A 15919-nucleotide genomic window follows, 5' to 3' on the forward strand; every position below is an offset into this window, starting at 1 on the left:
AATTATGTTAATCAATTGTATTGTTGTTCTATTTCTTAATCTTTCTAGCTGCTAGTATTTCTTTTTTTGATGCAATTTGAATCACATGTTTTTGAATGTGACCCAGTAGAAATCTCGCTGAGGTAGAGTGCATAGGTCTTTCATCACCATCTGTAGCTCCTCTGACAGTGTTTCCGCCAGACCAGGGCTGAGAGGGCGTCCACCCCGAGAGCGGGGTGGGGGGGTGTGTGACGTCACGTCTTGTCACGTGACTTGCATTTTGAATTGAGACGTCCCTTATACTGTAGATACTATCTCTTTACGTATTAGTGATAGGAATTCCGGCTCTTTTTAGTGAGCCGGATCATTTGGCTCGGCTCACTAAGAAGAGCCGGCTCTTTCGGCTCCTAAACGGCTCTTCATTTTACCACAGTTTACCACGGAGCCTCAGTTTCGCCGCTGCGAGGCTCAGGTGCTCGCAGTTCACGCGCGTGCTTCACTAGCACCCCCCGCCAAGGCTCGCCGGCAGTACACTTTCCGTCACAGGAACACGCTATGCTGGCAGCGAAAATAATCCCACCAGACTCCTTTACCCCTCCAACAGAGGGATGTCCTTGTCCTTTTTCCTTTTCGTCATTTCAAGCGATTAAAAACTCTCAATCTTCTCTTGAATCTTTTTTTTTTTTCAAATGACGGCAAGACGCCCCCCTGGCGGAAACGCTGTTCTCTGATGGGAAAACTGTCTGACCAATTGACTGATAAACTTATTTCACTTTATATTCCTTTTCCAGGTATCGTCTTACTCGCATTGTGGTGGACAATGAGGCGGGTCCCTATAACAACCACACAGTAGTCTTCCTGGGATCTGAGAAAGGCATCATTGTCAAGTTCCTGGCCAACATGAACAGCGGCATCCTGAACGATAGCCTGTTTCTGGAGGAGCTCAATGTCTACAACCCTGACAAGTATGTAGCTGTGTGTGTGCGTGTGTGTGTGTGTGTGTGTGTGTGTGTGTGTGTGTGTGTGTGTGTGTGTGTGTGTGTGTGTGTGTGTGTGTGTGTGTGTGTGTGTGTGTGTGGTGTGTGTGTGTGTGTGTGTGTGTGTGTGTGTGTGTGGTGTGTGTGTGTGTGTGTGTGTGTGTGTGTGTGTGTGTGTGTGTGTGAGAAACAGGAAGAAACACGTGGATACAGTTGCTACAAACAAAGGAAGGTCATTTATTGCAGAAGTGTGTGTTCTAGAGACGGCATGTGTGTGATTTGGTTTCCAACCATCTACAGAGAACCCACTAACCCACCAGCTCCATCAGTACCAGTCAGTTCCCCCGACCCAAGCTATACAGTGAAGCCAGACAGCCAGATGGCTACTCTATCATTTAAAATAGTTTTATCAGGTTACACTCTGCCCAACCACAGCTACTAAATTAAAGACATGGACCCTAAGGCCCTGGATAACGTAGCGATGTGGTTCCCAACCTCAGCGAGCCCAGATCCTCCAAAATGTTGGCTGATTAAAGGAAACACACACACGCTCTCTCACACACACCGAGGTCTGTGTTTGTCTTCAGAGCCAGCCCGAGATCTCTAGCTAATACATTACACGGCTGTTGGTGCATTATGAATGTGTTCATGAGTGTGTGTTAGAAGGGTACTGTGGGTTTAGCTAGTTAAGCATCGTTGTGTATTTGGAGTAGAATTGAATAAGGAAAAATCTGCCACAGAATGACCCTGCCAAAGCAAATATTTAATAAAGAGGTAATTGATGAGGGGTAACGAATGGCAGCACCAACAGAAGAGGGAGGCCCGGGGCGGAGAGATGGAAAGAAGCACAGTGGAGAGTTTGTTATTGTGTTAAACAGACGAGAAGAAGAAGGGAAGGAGAGCGGGGACTTTACGGGAGGGCTTTCAAGGTTACCACTGTTTGTTATCCAACATACTGGAGCCATGTGACCAGCCGTATGTAGGGGATGTAGGGCAGACCCTGCCTTCTCTTCTATCGCTGAGTCTCCTTGGTGCTCATCCTTCCTTTCCCTTTTTCTGTCTCTTTGGCCGAGCATTGGTAGGCTGCTGGCCATCTGGCTTTAGTCGCATACTGTAAGTGACTTTTCCCGCCTGCTTCCATGCCTGCCCGATTGTCGTGCATTACCCAGTGTAGATGGACTCTAAACCCTAATTGAGAGCGTTAATGCAGGACTAGAGCACTGCGAATGGCAGATTAAATCCCAGGAGCTGTATGGCGGGATGGAGAGAGGAATGGATAGAGAGAAGGGATAGAAAGCTTGACACGCCCAGGTGGATTAGAGTGTGTGGTCCAGGGGGGCGAGTAGACAAAGAAAGACTAGCGGGCATAGAGGAATGGCAAAATGCCGGTGGAGGGGGCGACATTTGTGTGAGTGGGTTTTACAGTTAAGTGCATTGCTGACTGCTCACAGTGTCCATCTGTCTGTTGATCTGCTGTATCTGTATCACCCCTTTCTTTATCTCTTTTTATCTACCACTCTGTTCCTGACCCGGTGTTATTGAGTCCAGCATTATCTTTGTTCTCACTGATCTCGCAGTGTGTCTCTCTGCCATATCTTAATCTTCCCATTTCATCTCTTTAAATGAACTATTAAAAGACATTTTTATGGCCTCTCACATTTCTCCTCAATAACGTTTAATTTTACAAGATTTTCTCCATAAATAACTAGATAGTTGAAGGAGAGACTATACTGTATACTAATCTAGTTTTATCCTCTTTTTTCTCTCTTCCAGGTGCAGTATAGATGGTGTGGACGACAAGCGTATCATTGGCATGCAGATAGACAGCAAGATTCACACGTTGTGGGTCGCTTTCTCCTCCTGTGTTGTTAAAGTGCCGCTCTCTCGCTGTGAAAGACATGGAAGATGCAAGAAGTACGTTTGACGTCTGCACATGAAATCGTTGATTCACAAAAAGAAAAATTGTTTTGACAGCATTATTCCAACATTACAATAACATAGGGGCTGATGGTGTGTGTGTGTGTGTGTGTGTGTTTGTCACATTCAGGTCTTGCATAGCCTCCAGAGACCCGTACTGTGGTTGGGTGTCAGAAGGAGCCTGCAAACAGGTTGTCGACAACATCAAGTAAGTAACATTTCAGATATCAAAATATTGTTTATTATCCATTTATGTCACAGTTGTTTTGATGTATTTAAAATATTGTAAATGAATGAGGGCTGTATTCTATTTTGCTGCCCTATTGACTTTCTCAAAAACTAAGTTTCTGTAGTCTTTACTGTTGGCTGCAACATTAAGCTGAATAATTGCTTTATTCAGGAGACCAGAGCTTCTATATTTAGCAACATTTAGGTTTTATCAAGAGTTTAGAAAAGTACTTCAGGAAGCAGCAGCTCCTTTTAACATTATTATACCTGTAATAACTTTGAAATGTGGAATTAAGTCCATTTGAGATATTGTCACTTTTTGAGTCAATGTTCCTTTTCGAATAGTCTGCATTCATGGTGTAAGATTTTCCATTTAAAAAGACTGACACACATGTGCTTTCTAAGACACTTTGTTTTTCCAAGTACCCTACCTTCTCTGACATGTCTGGTGGCATTCCCCTCTCGATTTGTCATGTCTGTGATCTTTCTAATTTAATGGTGTGTAAGTGCAATTTCCTTCAGCTGAAAGGGCTATTGGAAGGATGAAAGGAAGGAAAGTGTTGTTTGCCCCAAGCTCGGGTCGGCGACTCAGGGCTGGGGAACGCTGTATGGTCGCAGTAACTATAATTTGTGGCTGAAGTTATGACACAGAACCAGATTATGCTTCTGAACCAACAGCATATGGAGTTTTGTGGGGGGAAAAAGATTTTACAGATGAAGTCATAACAAAAGGACCAATGCTCCAGTGGCTATTTGACGTTGAATGAATTTGATCCCCTGCTGCAAAATGATTGGTCTGGCACGGCAATTCACCAAATGCACACATACCCACAAGTACTAACAAAGCTTGTCCTCGAAAAACACACGTCGAACTATCCTATTATTATTCCATAAATCTGCAGTTGTTGTTCTGATTGAGGTTCCACTTTGGAGCTGAAGCCGACACAGAGGTATTAAAAGGGCAAATGACCTCCACCCTTTACTGTACAATATTTCTGAGTGAGAGAGCGGGGGATTAGGCCCGGTAGGTTCCATGGTGAGCTTTTCAAAGCTTTTTCCAGGCTTGACAGAAGGACGGATGAACAAGAGTTAGAGGTTTTTTGTGTGTTAAATAACAAGGTTTGCTCGTACAAACAGGTCCCTGCAGGGAGGAAAGTTCTCTATCTTAACTTCAGTCTTTCTTTCTTCTTTCTTTTCTCTTCCTCATTAAGATGAAAAGCCGGTTGCAGCATCTCTTTCTGTGTCCTTGTCTGTCTTTCAATGTTTCCACTTTACCGCAATCTATCTATCTTCTTACCTGCCCATCCTTGTCTGTATGTCTATTTTTATCATCTCTCTTTTTGTATCTTCCTTTTGGCATTTTCTTTCTCTCTTGCATGCCTCCCCTCCTTTCTTCTTCCATCTGGCCTCAGCGCAAGCGTGCCAGCTTTCCCATGTGGAGTAATGCCGCTCATACCTACTGCCCATATACAGCTTGCACTCTGGTCTCCTGCAATATGGTCCCCAGTTACCCCCTGTTCCTGCATGTTATCGCTTTATATTCTTTATGGTTGCCATTATGTAAACTAGGTACATTAGTGTTTAACTGACAACAGATAAGCATATTATTAAATATTTCTTAACCTCTTAAGCACGGCGGTCCCCCCATTGGACCCCTCCTACCGTTTTGTTTTCGAGATAATGTCTCAGGGCTTCTTAACATTTATGAAACTATTAATGTGTAGCACCAGATTAACGGGAAGAATCTCAGCTAACTGAAGATATGAACCATTTTTACCAAAACAAAACACAAGTCTCATAAGAAGCGTCTAAATGACCCCTGAGCGAAAAAATTCTAACGCACTGCGGCACACAATTCAAGATAAAAATACCCTTATCACTTATCGTAGCTGCACATACAATATAGCAGATTAAAGCTGAGACTCCACTGATTATTTAGGTATAGTATCATCACTGAGCGATCCGAACTTGCGACAGGGGAAGCAAACACAGACATCACAACACGTACCTTTACGGAGCTTTTACGGCAGATTGTCTCACCGTAGCTGTCAATTAGGTCAAAAGACGTGTTCAATGGCATTAAAACGAAGAAAAAAAATGCTACAACTGTTGAAATTATTTATAATCCATAATTCCATTTTTTATGTAAAAATCGGTTAGCTGCTAATGGTAGCCACCAGAGTGTATGCAGCTTCCGGTTTTGGTAACGCGTCACTCTCACTCCTTATTTGTTAACGTTTTGGTGTGTATATAACTTTCCCTCGATTCCATTGGCTCTAGCGGTTATAAAGAGATTTCATTCATCAAAATCGACCAAGGGGGGCCAGAGATAGGTCAAATCCACCCAAATGACCCCAGAAGTGGGGGTTTTTGGCTAAATCTCTCTAAAAAGGTCAAATGTCACTTGTTTTGCATCAATCTTGATACAGGGTACTTATTATATGTTGTACTTTGGATTCCTAAAGCTTTTAGTCTACTAACCCATCATCCAAGGGTAGTTTTCACTATAAGTAAAAAATAATTTTTGGACGGACACTATCATTTACAGTTTTTTACTATGTAAAATCTGAATTTTCTTTAAAATAAAAAACATCTATATTGATTCTGACTTTTCTACATCCAACTCACAGGTTTATCATTACTTTGAGAATACAGATTATTAATTTAAGCCTTTTAGAAGGGAAGATATGGTCATTTGTTCTGGGAATGTCATTTTCGAGCCTGAGACCTGAAAAACAGGCTCAGGGCTTAAGAGGTTAATCATTCAATCCAATGCCACAGCCCTGACTGTTCTCTGGATCAGAGGTGGGGTCTTACATTGATTAAATCTGCACACCGATACTGACTTACTTCTTGGTGAAACCATGATTAATGAAGTCTGAGCATGCAGGTATTCCATTTTATATTAAAATGAATGGGCGGCTTTGAGGAAGCATTATGCATAGGTACTCCGCACTGTATGTACAGCATATTAGGTCCCGGTTCCCCTTACACTTCTGATATGAATAATTAATAAGAATTTGCCTGACCTGCATTTCAGCAACTAGGTCCCTTCAGTGCAACCACACATCTCACATAATAATCACATCTGATGCAAGATGATATAAAATGTGGCTTCACGTTGCCTCCAGTTATGTACGGTGCAGTTTGAATCCGATTTAAATATGCAGTGGGATCGTAACCCTGAGCTGAACCGCCTGTAGTGTCACTCTTGAGCTCATTGCACTTCTGTTGCTATAATGCAGCCGCAAGGGGACCTGAACCCTTTACCAGAGGATCATGCTATTCACTTTCACATGTGCCAAGTCGTGCCCAGACACTGCATCCGTAGTGTGACTGCTCATTGTAAATTCATCTCGAGACCAATGGGATTCAAACCTTGTAATCTTCATCTTAACACAGTCTCACCGTAGGTTGTAACGTTATTATCGACCATGAAAACCATGACCCAGTGTTTTGGTGTTGTCAGTGTTGTTGTTTGTGTGGCTGTTATTGTTGTTGCTTTTGTAGGGAAATTACTTATCAACCAGGGCAAATGTACCATATCCGTTCCAATTGATGGTCTTTGAAACTGGAGGAAAAGATTAATAGCAAATAAATGCATTACATTTTGTAAATATACTTGAAAAGTGACTCTGATTTGTGAACATTAAAGCAGACATTCAATTGTATTTTCATCCTAAAATCTCCTGTCCTTGTCAGGTGCACACTTCCAATTCTGATCATGGGATAAGGGGTGGGCACTGCTGTTTTGGAAAATCATTCTTCTTCATGCTATAATTGTGACCAGTGGAGGGTGAGGAAGATGAGAGGCGGGTGGACAGGAGGAGGAGAAGGACTAGCGAGGGGGGAGTTGAGGAGGACTGTGAAAAGCTGTCATGCGTGACTGTGATCCTGGTTGACAGTTGGTCCGCTCTGTTTCACAGATCTCCTTACTGCCTGCTTGGTGGTCTTTCAGGAAGAAAACAGGTCTCTGTGCAGATTGCATCAGAAAACAACATCTCCGAAACGCTCTCCCTCTGTGTCATATGATGGCTCTCAAGCCTGGTTACCCCTCACTGCCCTGGTCTGTGCCCATGTGATTGGGACTACAGCCACATATCTCTACTACATACCTTTATGATGTCAAATACTGAGAAGCAGAGGAAAGAATTATAGACGAAAGAAATTTTCTATATAAACGGGTTCGCTTCTTTCTTCTATATTTGTTTTAAGATAGTGTTTGACATTTTGGGATATCTGCGTATTTGCTTTCTTGCCAAGATCAATCCCACTTTAATGTCTGTACAGAACATTGAATATATACATACATCTGAAGCTGGAAAGAGCAGAAGGTTAGCTTAACTTAGCATAGCAACTTGAAACAGGGGTTAACAGCTTGCCTGACTCCGTCCAAAGTTAACAAATCAACACCAGCAGCACAGTCATTAATATGTTATATCTCACTTGTTTAATTTTACGGGACCTGACTATTTGTTGGCCAGGACCAGTACATTACTGGGGTCTCTGCTGGTTGCCTGGTAACTGCTGAGAGCCACGTAGTCTAGCACATAACCATAAAAAAGACAAATTGTTGTTACACTGGTTTTTGTACAAGTCAAACCAACAAAATGTAATGTTTTGATAGTGAAAATACATTCTGGATATCCCATGTTTCCAGTTTTTGTGCTAAGTCAAGCTAACTGGCTGCTGATGTTAGCTTCATATTTATCATACATACATTTGTTGAACTATTACATTATTTTATTACAGTCAAATAAATCTATTTATATCAACACTTCTGGCGAAGAGTCCTGTGCCAGCTATGGATTTACTAGCCTGCCAGCATTCTTTCTAACCACTGATTTTAGGCCTCCAGGGCACCTGCTAGGTGTTCTTTGATTCTGTTCCAGTATAGGGCTTTCTGCAGCCTACACTGTGTGCAAGCATACGCTGTGGTGTTGGGTGTTTTTGTAGTAAGCTTTCCTATAGCTTTGTTACTTTGTTAGGTGTGGTGAGCCTGCATGGCCTGGCCTGTTTTCCACTGCTGACCATGATGTCTCTGTTCCCCGCAGATCAGCCTTTGAGCAGGACGTGGAGCAGGGTAACACAGATGGCCTGGGAGACTGCCAAAGTAAGCAGGCCCTCTTCACTCTTATCTTTCCTTCCCTTCTCTAAACCCCCCTACTATTCCTCTCTTCCCTGTTAAATCAGTCTCCCTCTTCTCTCGGCCCTCCGTTTCCTTCTTCGCTGCTGTCACCTTTTTCTCCCACGTCTGTTCCTGTTCTCACAATCCTCTCTTTCAGCCTCTTCCATCCATCTGTCCCTTTCTGCTCCCACCCTCCTCTGTCCTTACCCCGCTGTTTCTCTGGTCCCCCTGTCAATAGAGTGTTGTGTCTACTTGGGCAAAGACTGGATTCCTTCTTGCAATTTACTACGTAAACACACACAAATATTCAGCGACACACAGGGAAGGGATGTGACTTGTGAGCAGTCACAGGGCTCATTTAGAAACACAGAACAAGTCAGCCTCACAAGTCACAAAGGCCTCTTTTACTCTACAATGCATATTTGATCATGTTCATTATAACTGTTTAGATGTATCAAATGTTATATGTTGTATATTTTATACTCAGTTGCTTAGTTTGAAGAAGAGAACTTTAAACATTTTTGACCTTCAATCACTTATCTTTCTCCATTTCATCTCAATTTCGACTGTTTACCTATAGTAAATAAAGGTAGTGCATTTTCCCATCCATTTCATCATTGTGTTTAGTCAAGGGAAGCCAGTGTTCATTACCTGAAGAAGCTATAGATCAACTCTGATTTAAAGTTAGGTGAATATCGAGCAGCCAGTCGATTCTGAATTACTTTAAAAGTCATGGCTTTTGATCATGTTAAAGCATAAGCTCTCTTTACTGCAAGCAATAACACGTTTCCACTCATTTCTTTTCTTCTTCTTCCAGACACCTTCGTGGCGCTGAACGGTAAGTATCCCACATATATTGTAGAGGCAATCAAATAAAAGACAGGAGCTGCATTTCATCTCCCCTAACTCTTTAACTTCAGCCACACCTCTTCATCTAGTCAATCAATCTTACCCTCTCAAGGAAATGAAAACTCCTCCCACATGTGTAAAGACGGGTTATTAATGACTCATGGTTTAACTGAATTCATTTCGTTCCTCTTTTTGATAGACGTTCCCTCCAGTTACGAAGGTAATGAAACATTTAAGCACAGTCTTTCAATTCCACTCCTCATAGTGTTTCCCCTTATCTAGCCACTTTGGTGTGTAGCATAGAGGACGAAGAATTACAATCAGAAAAGTAGAATTAAAAATCTTTCTGTATCGATGATAATGCTAAATCTATTAGTTCCATTAGATCTCCTTTTTCTTCTTGTTCCAACTTCCCGCTCCTTTGTGTTTTCCCTGTGCAATATAATCGATTAGCCCTGACCTTTGCTTCGCTAATTGGATGGTCTGGTAGTTGGAGGTTTAAAGCCTTGACTTTGTAGAAATGCCTCAGTGTGCACACTAAGCAGGACATGTGTGAACAGAGAGAGAGATAGAGAGAGAAGGATTAACTGGCCTGTTTATGGTCAAGAAAGATCAGATATTTTTCAGCCAACTATGCCAGAGCATAATGTGGTCGGCACAGATTCATTGCTCAAAAAGGCTAGTCAAAACATGCAAATATTTATATATATATATATATATTTGCACACATATATCCTAAAAACATGCTACAGAGAACAATCACAGTGACATACTGTCATTAAAACAGATGTGATGAGCCTGCAGCAAAGTAACTCTCATCCAGAGCACCCACACATCCACCTTATTTTTATCTAACAGGAGAGCACACTAGTTTGGTGAATTGAAATGAATCTCTCTCTCTCTCTCATACACCTATACCTTGGAGCTGCCAGATAGAAACAGTCAGATCCATACAGAATTAGAAGAATATCTATTTTAAAGTTCTCCCCCCTGTGGCTGTACCCCCAACGTGATTCTATCGAACCTTTTTGGATGACGAGGGTCAGAAACATTTTGAAATAAAGCATCTGGATTGGTGTGCACCCCTGTAGTGCTGAATGTGCTCCCAAAGGCTTGGCTGTGTGTTTCCAGGCACACACAAACACACGCAGACAACACCCAGTTTACAACCTCCCAAACAAAGTCTCCGCCGTTGCACCAGCCCCTCCATCTATCTGTCAGTGGTTGATATGGATTTGAAGATAAATAAATGCCCCCTCTTCATTCTCCTCGTCTCTACTTCAGACTAGACATCCTCTCCTCCCTTTTAATCTGTAGAAAGAGAGGGATGTGCATCCGTCGGCAGTTTAGGGCTTTTTTTTCCCTTTCTGATCCGTGGAGGAGCTATGAGGCTCCGAGCTCTCTCTCTATGTGTGTCATCTGCCTGAATTGCACTTCCCCTGGCGGTGGGGGAATGAATTATAAAATAGGCCTGTCACACTAATCTCTCAGCCTTGGGCCAATAGTTAAATAAATCATTTTAATGATTGCCACGCCAAACGGAGAAGGAGGAGGCTCTGGGTGGTGTGGGTGTCTGTTGAGTGTAGTCTACCAGCAGCATCTACGTTAGCCCCCTGAAAATGCTCTTCCCCCTCCTCAAACACAAGCATAAACACATATTGAAAAGGAACTCGCACATCTGCAAACACACACTGCTGTCACCTCCTCCTTGGAGAGAGCGTATCAAAATGGGAATTGGGGGTTGAGCTCGGAAGAGGCTGTTGATAAAAGTATTGTCACTCTTCATCTAGGGGGATTTTATTTTTTTAACGTGTGGCTTAAATACATTATGTTAAATACAGTGTGTAGCTTCTGCAAAATGGTGTACGGTGGCTTAAGTTTTAGCATGTGGGATGGGAATGTGATTAGCATGGTTCAAAAATAAATAGTCAGACAAAGCGTGTGCAAAACTCTGCTTATGAAAGAAAATGAGGGGAAAAAAGAAGATGTGGAAAAAACCACTTTGTCTGAGAGCCATGCAGTGATAGACGGGGACGTGATAGGTATGATCCATCATCCACGGATGAAAGAGTACTTTGTTGTAATTGTCACTTTAAGGTGTTAGATCACCTAAAGTTTCCACAGAGAGACATCCTGTGTGTGCTATGCTTGTTATAGTCTCATCATCAGTGTAACTTCCTGGCTGTGTTATGAGACCCTCTGCAACTGTTGGCCGGTGGTTCATTTAGCCATTAAGAAATGTAATTACAGGGTGGAGTCAAATCCGAGAAAATTCATTAAATGTTAATGACATCTTTCTAAGGATCGATCTAGCCATGTTGCTGAGGGCCTTACTAAATAAAGATTACTGGCTGTGCGGATATTAAACGTTCGGGAGATCTTTGGTTAAAACCAGGGGAAAGTGAGAATATGTGGAAAATAGGAGAACAGCACAGAGAGGAAGGAAGAGAAGGTAGGTAATGTGAAGCTGAGATAAGTAGACAATAGATATTAAAAAGGAAGGGATCAGAGGGAGATAATCGTTTCCATTTCCAAATTAATCGCAGATCTTTCCTCAATAATTGTATTTATAGTGTAAAAAAAAACACAAGCTCATTTTCCTGGAGTCCAAGATTGAATCCAAAACACAAAGAAAACGTCAAGTTTCAGGAAATTCAGTTGAATGTCACATGACAAAGAAAAGCAGAACATTTTACAGCTGAGAAGTGTAAACCAGATAATATTAGGCATTTCAACTTGAAAAAAATAAAAACAAATCTTTTGATTGATTAAAATAGTTGTCATTTAAAGGCATGATGAGTAGGATTTGTTGGTTGCGGTCTTGCATCACTATATTATATCCTCTTGGATGCGTGTTTTCAATCTGGCACCTTTTTAGTTTTAAAGGTCCCATGTCATGGCCATTTCTACTGATCATAATTCCATTGTTGAGGTCTACTAGACTAGATTTATATTGTGCAATGTTCCAAACTCACATTGGTTTCTCATACAGCATCTCTGTATAGCATGTGTATTCACTCTCTGTCCTAAACGGCTTGTTGGAGCTCCACGGATTGGTCCATTTCGACCAGTGGGTCGATTTGGGTATGGTCACGTCACTGTACCCAGGAAGAAAAATCTCCAACGAGGCGTTCTGGGGCAGCATAGACAGGTCTTTTCTGTGTTAGAGTTTTACTCGTACTTTGAGGGTTTGTGACTCTGCAGACCGTTTACATGAATAAAAACCTTCATAACACACAATGGGACGGGTAATAACCGGAAAAGCATGACCGGGGACCTTTAATATAAAAATCTATACTGATGACAGTATGCAGCAACAGACATCGCCACGGTCTGTAGTGGGTCTAGGGTTTTGCCTTTCTTTCTTTGGACAATTTGTATCAGCTTTAACTCAAACATTAATGAATTGAATGTATCTGTATATATCAAACAAACTGAAAACAGCTACATGATTGAAAAAGTGAAACTCAAAGTAACAGAAAGATTGAGAAATGGGGCAGGGAATCAGAGCTTTACCGTTGGAGAAAAGTTACAGAAAGACTTCTTAAAAACGAGCGTTGGAAAGAAAGTTTGTCTCTTGTCCTTCAGAGGTAGGCACCCTATGGTGACTGTGGAGCAATGTGATTGTACTCTGCACTGCTCTGACAGGCCCAGCAGAGCTTTGACATGTCAGTCAGAGCAGGAGGGAAGAGAGCGAGGCAGACAGAAAAAAAGAAAGGACACATCTATCCTAAGAAACACACACATACACACACACATTTGCTAATGAGTTTCCCAGGGTCACCAAGGAAAAACACTTTGTTGCCTCACACAGCCCAGCCGCTGTCCTTGTGTGTGTTTGTGCATGAGTGTCGGTGTCAATGTAGTCTTCAAAGTAGGAAAATGTGTATGTGTGTGTGTGTGTTTGAGTGTGTGCGTGCCCCCCTGCTGGCCTGTGCTCACATGCACTGAAGCCTGTCCCTGTGTGCCTGGAGCCTTAGTTAACCTGTGTTGTGTCCGGCAGGCCACCATCACCGCCACCATCCTCACACCCTCTCACTGCCCACCTCGGCCCTACCCGTGGCCGCCGAGGTCCCCCTGGGGCGGGGCCGCATGGTTGAGCGGAAGGACCCCCCCATGAGCTCAGACAAAGGGGAGGACCCCTACGTAGCCGTGCCCTCTCAGACTCAGCCAGAAGCCAATGGTAAGCCTTGGAACACAACAGTGAGCAGTCAAGTTGATCCATTGTCACCTGTGGCAAGGGAGGGGGGGGGGGGGGGGGTTGTGTAATTGAGATTTATGGCTGTCTACTGCTTCCAGCTGACGAGGTGTAGAGATTGTGGATCACTTTCTCTCTAGGGGACAAATTGCCTCACACTGTGAACGTAAAACCCCCTGCAGAAACGTACGCAAACACACCTACGCGCTACATACATATGCAGCAGACTCTCACCAGATTCTGCCCTCATTAAGACACACAGGCACACACACGCATACGCACACCCTGTTGGATGGATTTATTATCCATGGGTCGTAATGTCCCACAGGAGATGTAATATCCAGACCATTACACTGTGAAAAGGAAAATGGCAATGTATTTATTTCCTGAGAAGATGGCCCGGGCCCCGGCTCTGTCATGCTTTGCGACACAGTGACATGACATTGAACGCCCTTTTCTCCTGTGTTAACAACCGGCCTATTGCTGTACCGCCTCAAGGACGGCTCGCTGGATATATGAGACAAAGAGAACAAGAGAGTAGGAGAGGAGATGAGTAGGAAAACACACATCAGAGAGGGAAATTAAAAAAGGTCACTGCAGTGCTGCTCATCCATGTTTTGTCTTTTAATAAAATACATAGAACTTTTACTGATCCCAATTAAACATGCAACATTTACCAGCGTCGACATTTGCCCTAAGGTAATAATAATGGTGATATATTCACATTTTCTAGACATACTTTACTTAAAGAAAGAGACAGCAAAATAACAGAGCAGCTAGCTAAGACTAAAATCCTTTTCTCAATATCATTTCTATAAAAATCTGAGCAGCAGTTTGTCTTTTCAGGATAAAAACTAGTTTGTTCCTCATTATTTGCATGTCAAAGTGCCAAGCATCCGATTTTCGACAATGTATTTACCTAGTGATCTTTAACAAAGCAAGAAGGTCAATTAACATTACTTACAGCTTGCTGAATGTGTTTTCAGAATGTTGCCAACAAATCCTCACAGCCCTCTGAATTCAAAATAAAAACATTTTTCTCTGTTACAATAAAAAAAGATTTTGGAGCAGATCGAGTAATATTTCAGCCAGACGGTTAGAAGGGTTTTACAGGTGTAACATTGCTATGTAAAAAGTGAGCTTTCAGTGAGGAGTAGAAGATAATAAATAATAGAAGGAACAATATTAATTAACATAACATAGCCAGCATTTTATTAAACAACACAACAACCCCTCACCCACCCCAATGTCTATCAACTATTTCAACGTACACAAAGGACAGTGTTGTTGCCACCTAAATGCAATGTTCATACCTGAGAGGCACAGAGCGGAACTAGCCTAAGACATACCGTATCTCAAAATGACGTTCATTAAAAAAGGTGGCTACCTCAACACAGTGTCGGCTGTCTGCAGACTGAACAGAGGCAGGGTATCAGCTGGAAGCAGGAAGGCAGCAGTGGGTAGATCCAATCACAATGGTGGCAGAGACTTCAGACAGCATGCGTACAGCCAGCATCACAACCTGCTGTCGCTCCCCCTGTTGCCTTTACCTGAGCAGGAGTAATATTTCTCAAGACTCACAAGAAAAGGTGAGGAATGATTTACTCTAAGAATCAAACTAAGTCAAAGCTAAAGCTGTCTTTAAATTATACAAAATAATGTTCTTATTATTAGGGGGGGATGTGGGCATTCCAAGCTCAGGTAACTGCAACAGGGCTTCACATTTCAAAACAATGCTTCCTGCTGTTTCTTTCTGTATGATCATTATTATTATGATTTTTACAAGACACTTTTGCAGCTTGTTTCAGTATTTATCAGTTCTATTTCAATTTCAGCTCAATGTCTTTTTCTTTTCTATTTTTACAGCTCTAATGAAATTTGTTTGATTTTCTTGTGTTGGTTTCTTGTGAGCAGTTCTTGATATTTTGCATGGCTTCAAATGAGACTGTGTGCTTTTTTTTGCTATTTATACATTTGCCTTTTTCCTGCCTTTGATTGCTTTGATGGTATTAAGCACAGTTTTGCCTTCATGCAGCTTAATGCTTTTTCAGCATGGCAAATTGAGCACCACAGTCAACAGTATTCATATCCCGCTCCACCCATCCTGCCTTCTCTTCCTTCCTGTCGCCCTCAGTTATATTGGCTTCAGGTGTCAACTGTACTGTAAAAACTTAGCAAACTGCGTATGTGAAAGTTAAACTGGAATCAATATATGAGAAATTATATCTTGGAGTCGGAAACTAAGTAAACAACTAATTTTCCCCGCATTTCAATGTAACAGAGATAAAGTCATGCAGCCTATTTTACAGAAGGAATATGGGATAGACATTTAACCATACCACCAATCTCTGAGAATTAGTTAAAAAAAACGTTTATGCTTGACTGAAAATGTATTAGCTCATAGGCAGAGTCGTTTGCAAGCTTGTTTGTGATTTAAAAAGAAATTACAATTACTCCAAACTTTTTCATTTGCAGATGAGACATTGTGGAATCTTATCTGCTAATGAATATGACAGTGCTGCCAATATGTATTAGCTCGGCACCACCAGAGTAATTATAAATGCTGCAAAGTGATGAGCATTCACACACTGATGATATTTAGCACCCAGCACCATCATTATCCCAAATTCCAGTGGGACCATC

General features: G+C 42.1%; 1 protein-coding gene across 2 annotated transcripts in view; it reads left to right on the plus strand.

Moving 5' to 3' along the window:
* The window catches only part of sema6a (sema domain, transmembrane domain (TM), and cytoplasmic domain, (semaphorin) 6A), a 107756-nt gene that overhangs the window by 80567 nt on the left and 11270 nt on the right, over positions 1 to 15919 (plus strand). Inside the window, exons 13-18 of one of the 2 annotated variants that reach the window (XM_034118105.1) lie at positions 771 to 944; positions 2730 to 2870; positions 3004 to 3081; positions 8156 to 8214; positions 9047 to 9067; positions 13082 to 13261. In XM_034118105.1, coding sequence (XP_033973996.1) covers positions 771 to 944; positions 2730 to 2870; positions 3004 to 3081; positions 8156 to 8214; positions 9047 to 9067; positions 13082 to 13261 — 653 coding nt within the window. The remainder of the gene's footprint in view (positions 1 to 770; positions 945 to 2729; positions 2871 to 3003; positions 3082 to 8155; positions 8215 to 9046; positions 9068 to 13081; positions 13262 to 15919) is intronic. The other variant, XM_034118106.1, reaches the window with a different exon arrangement.

This window comes from Trematomus bernacchii, unplaced genomic scaffold, assembly GCF_902827165.1.
Source record: "Trematomus bernacchii unplaced genomic scaffold, fTreBer1.1, whole genome shotgun sequence".
Taxonomy (NCBI): Eukaryota; Metazoa; Chordata; class Actinopteri; order Perciformes; family Nototheniidae; genus Trematomus; species Trematomus bernacchii.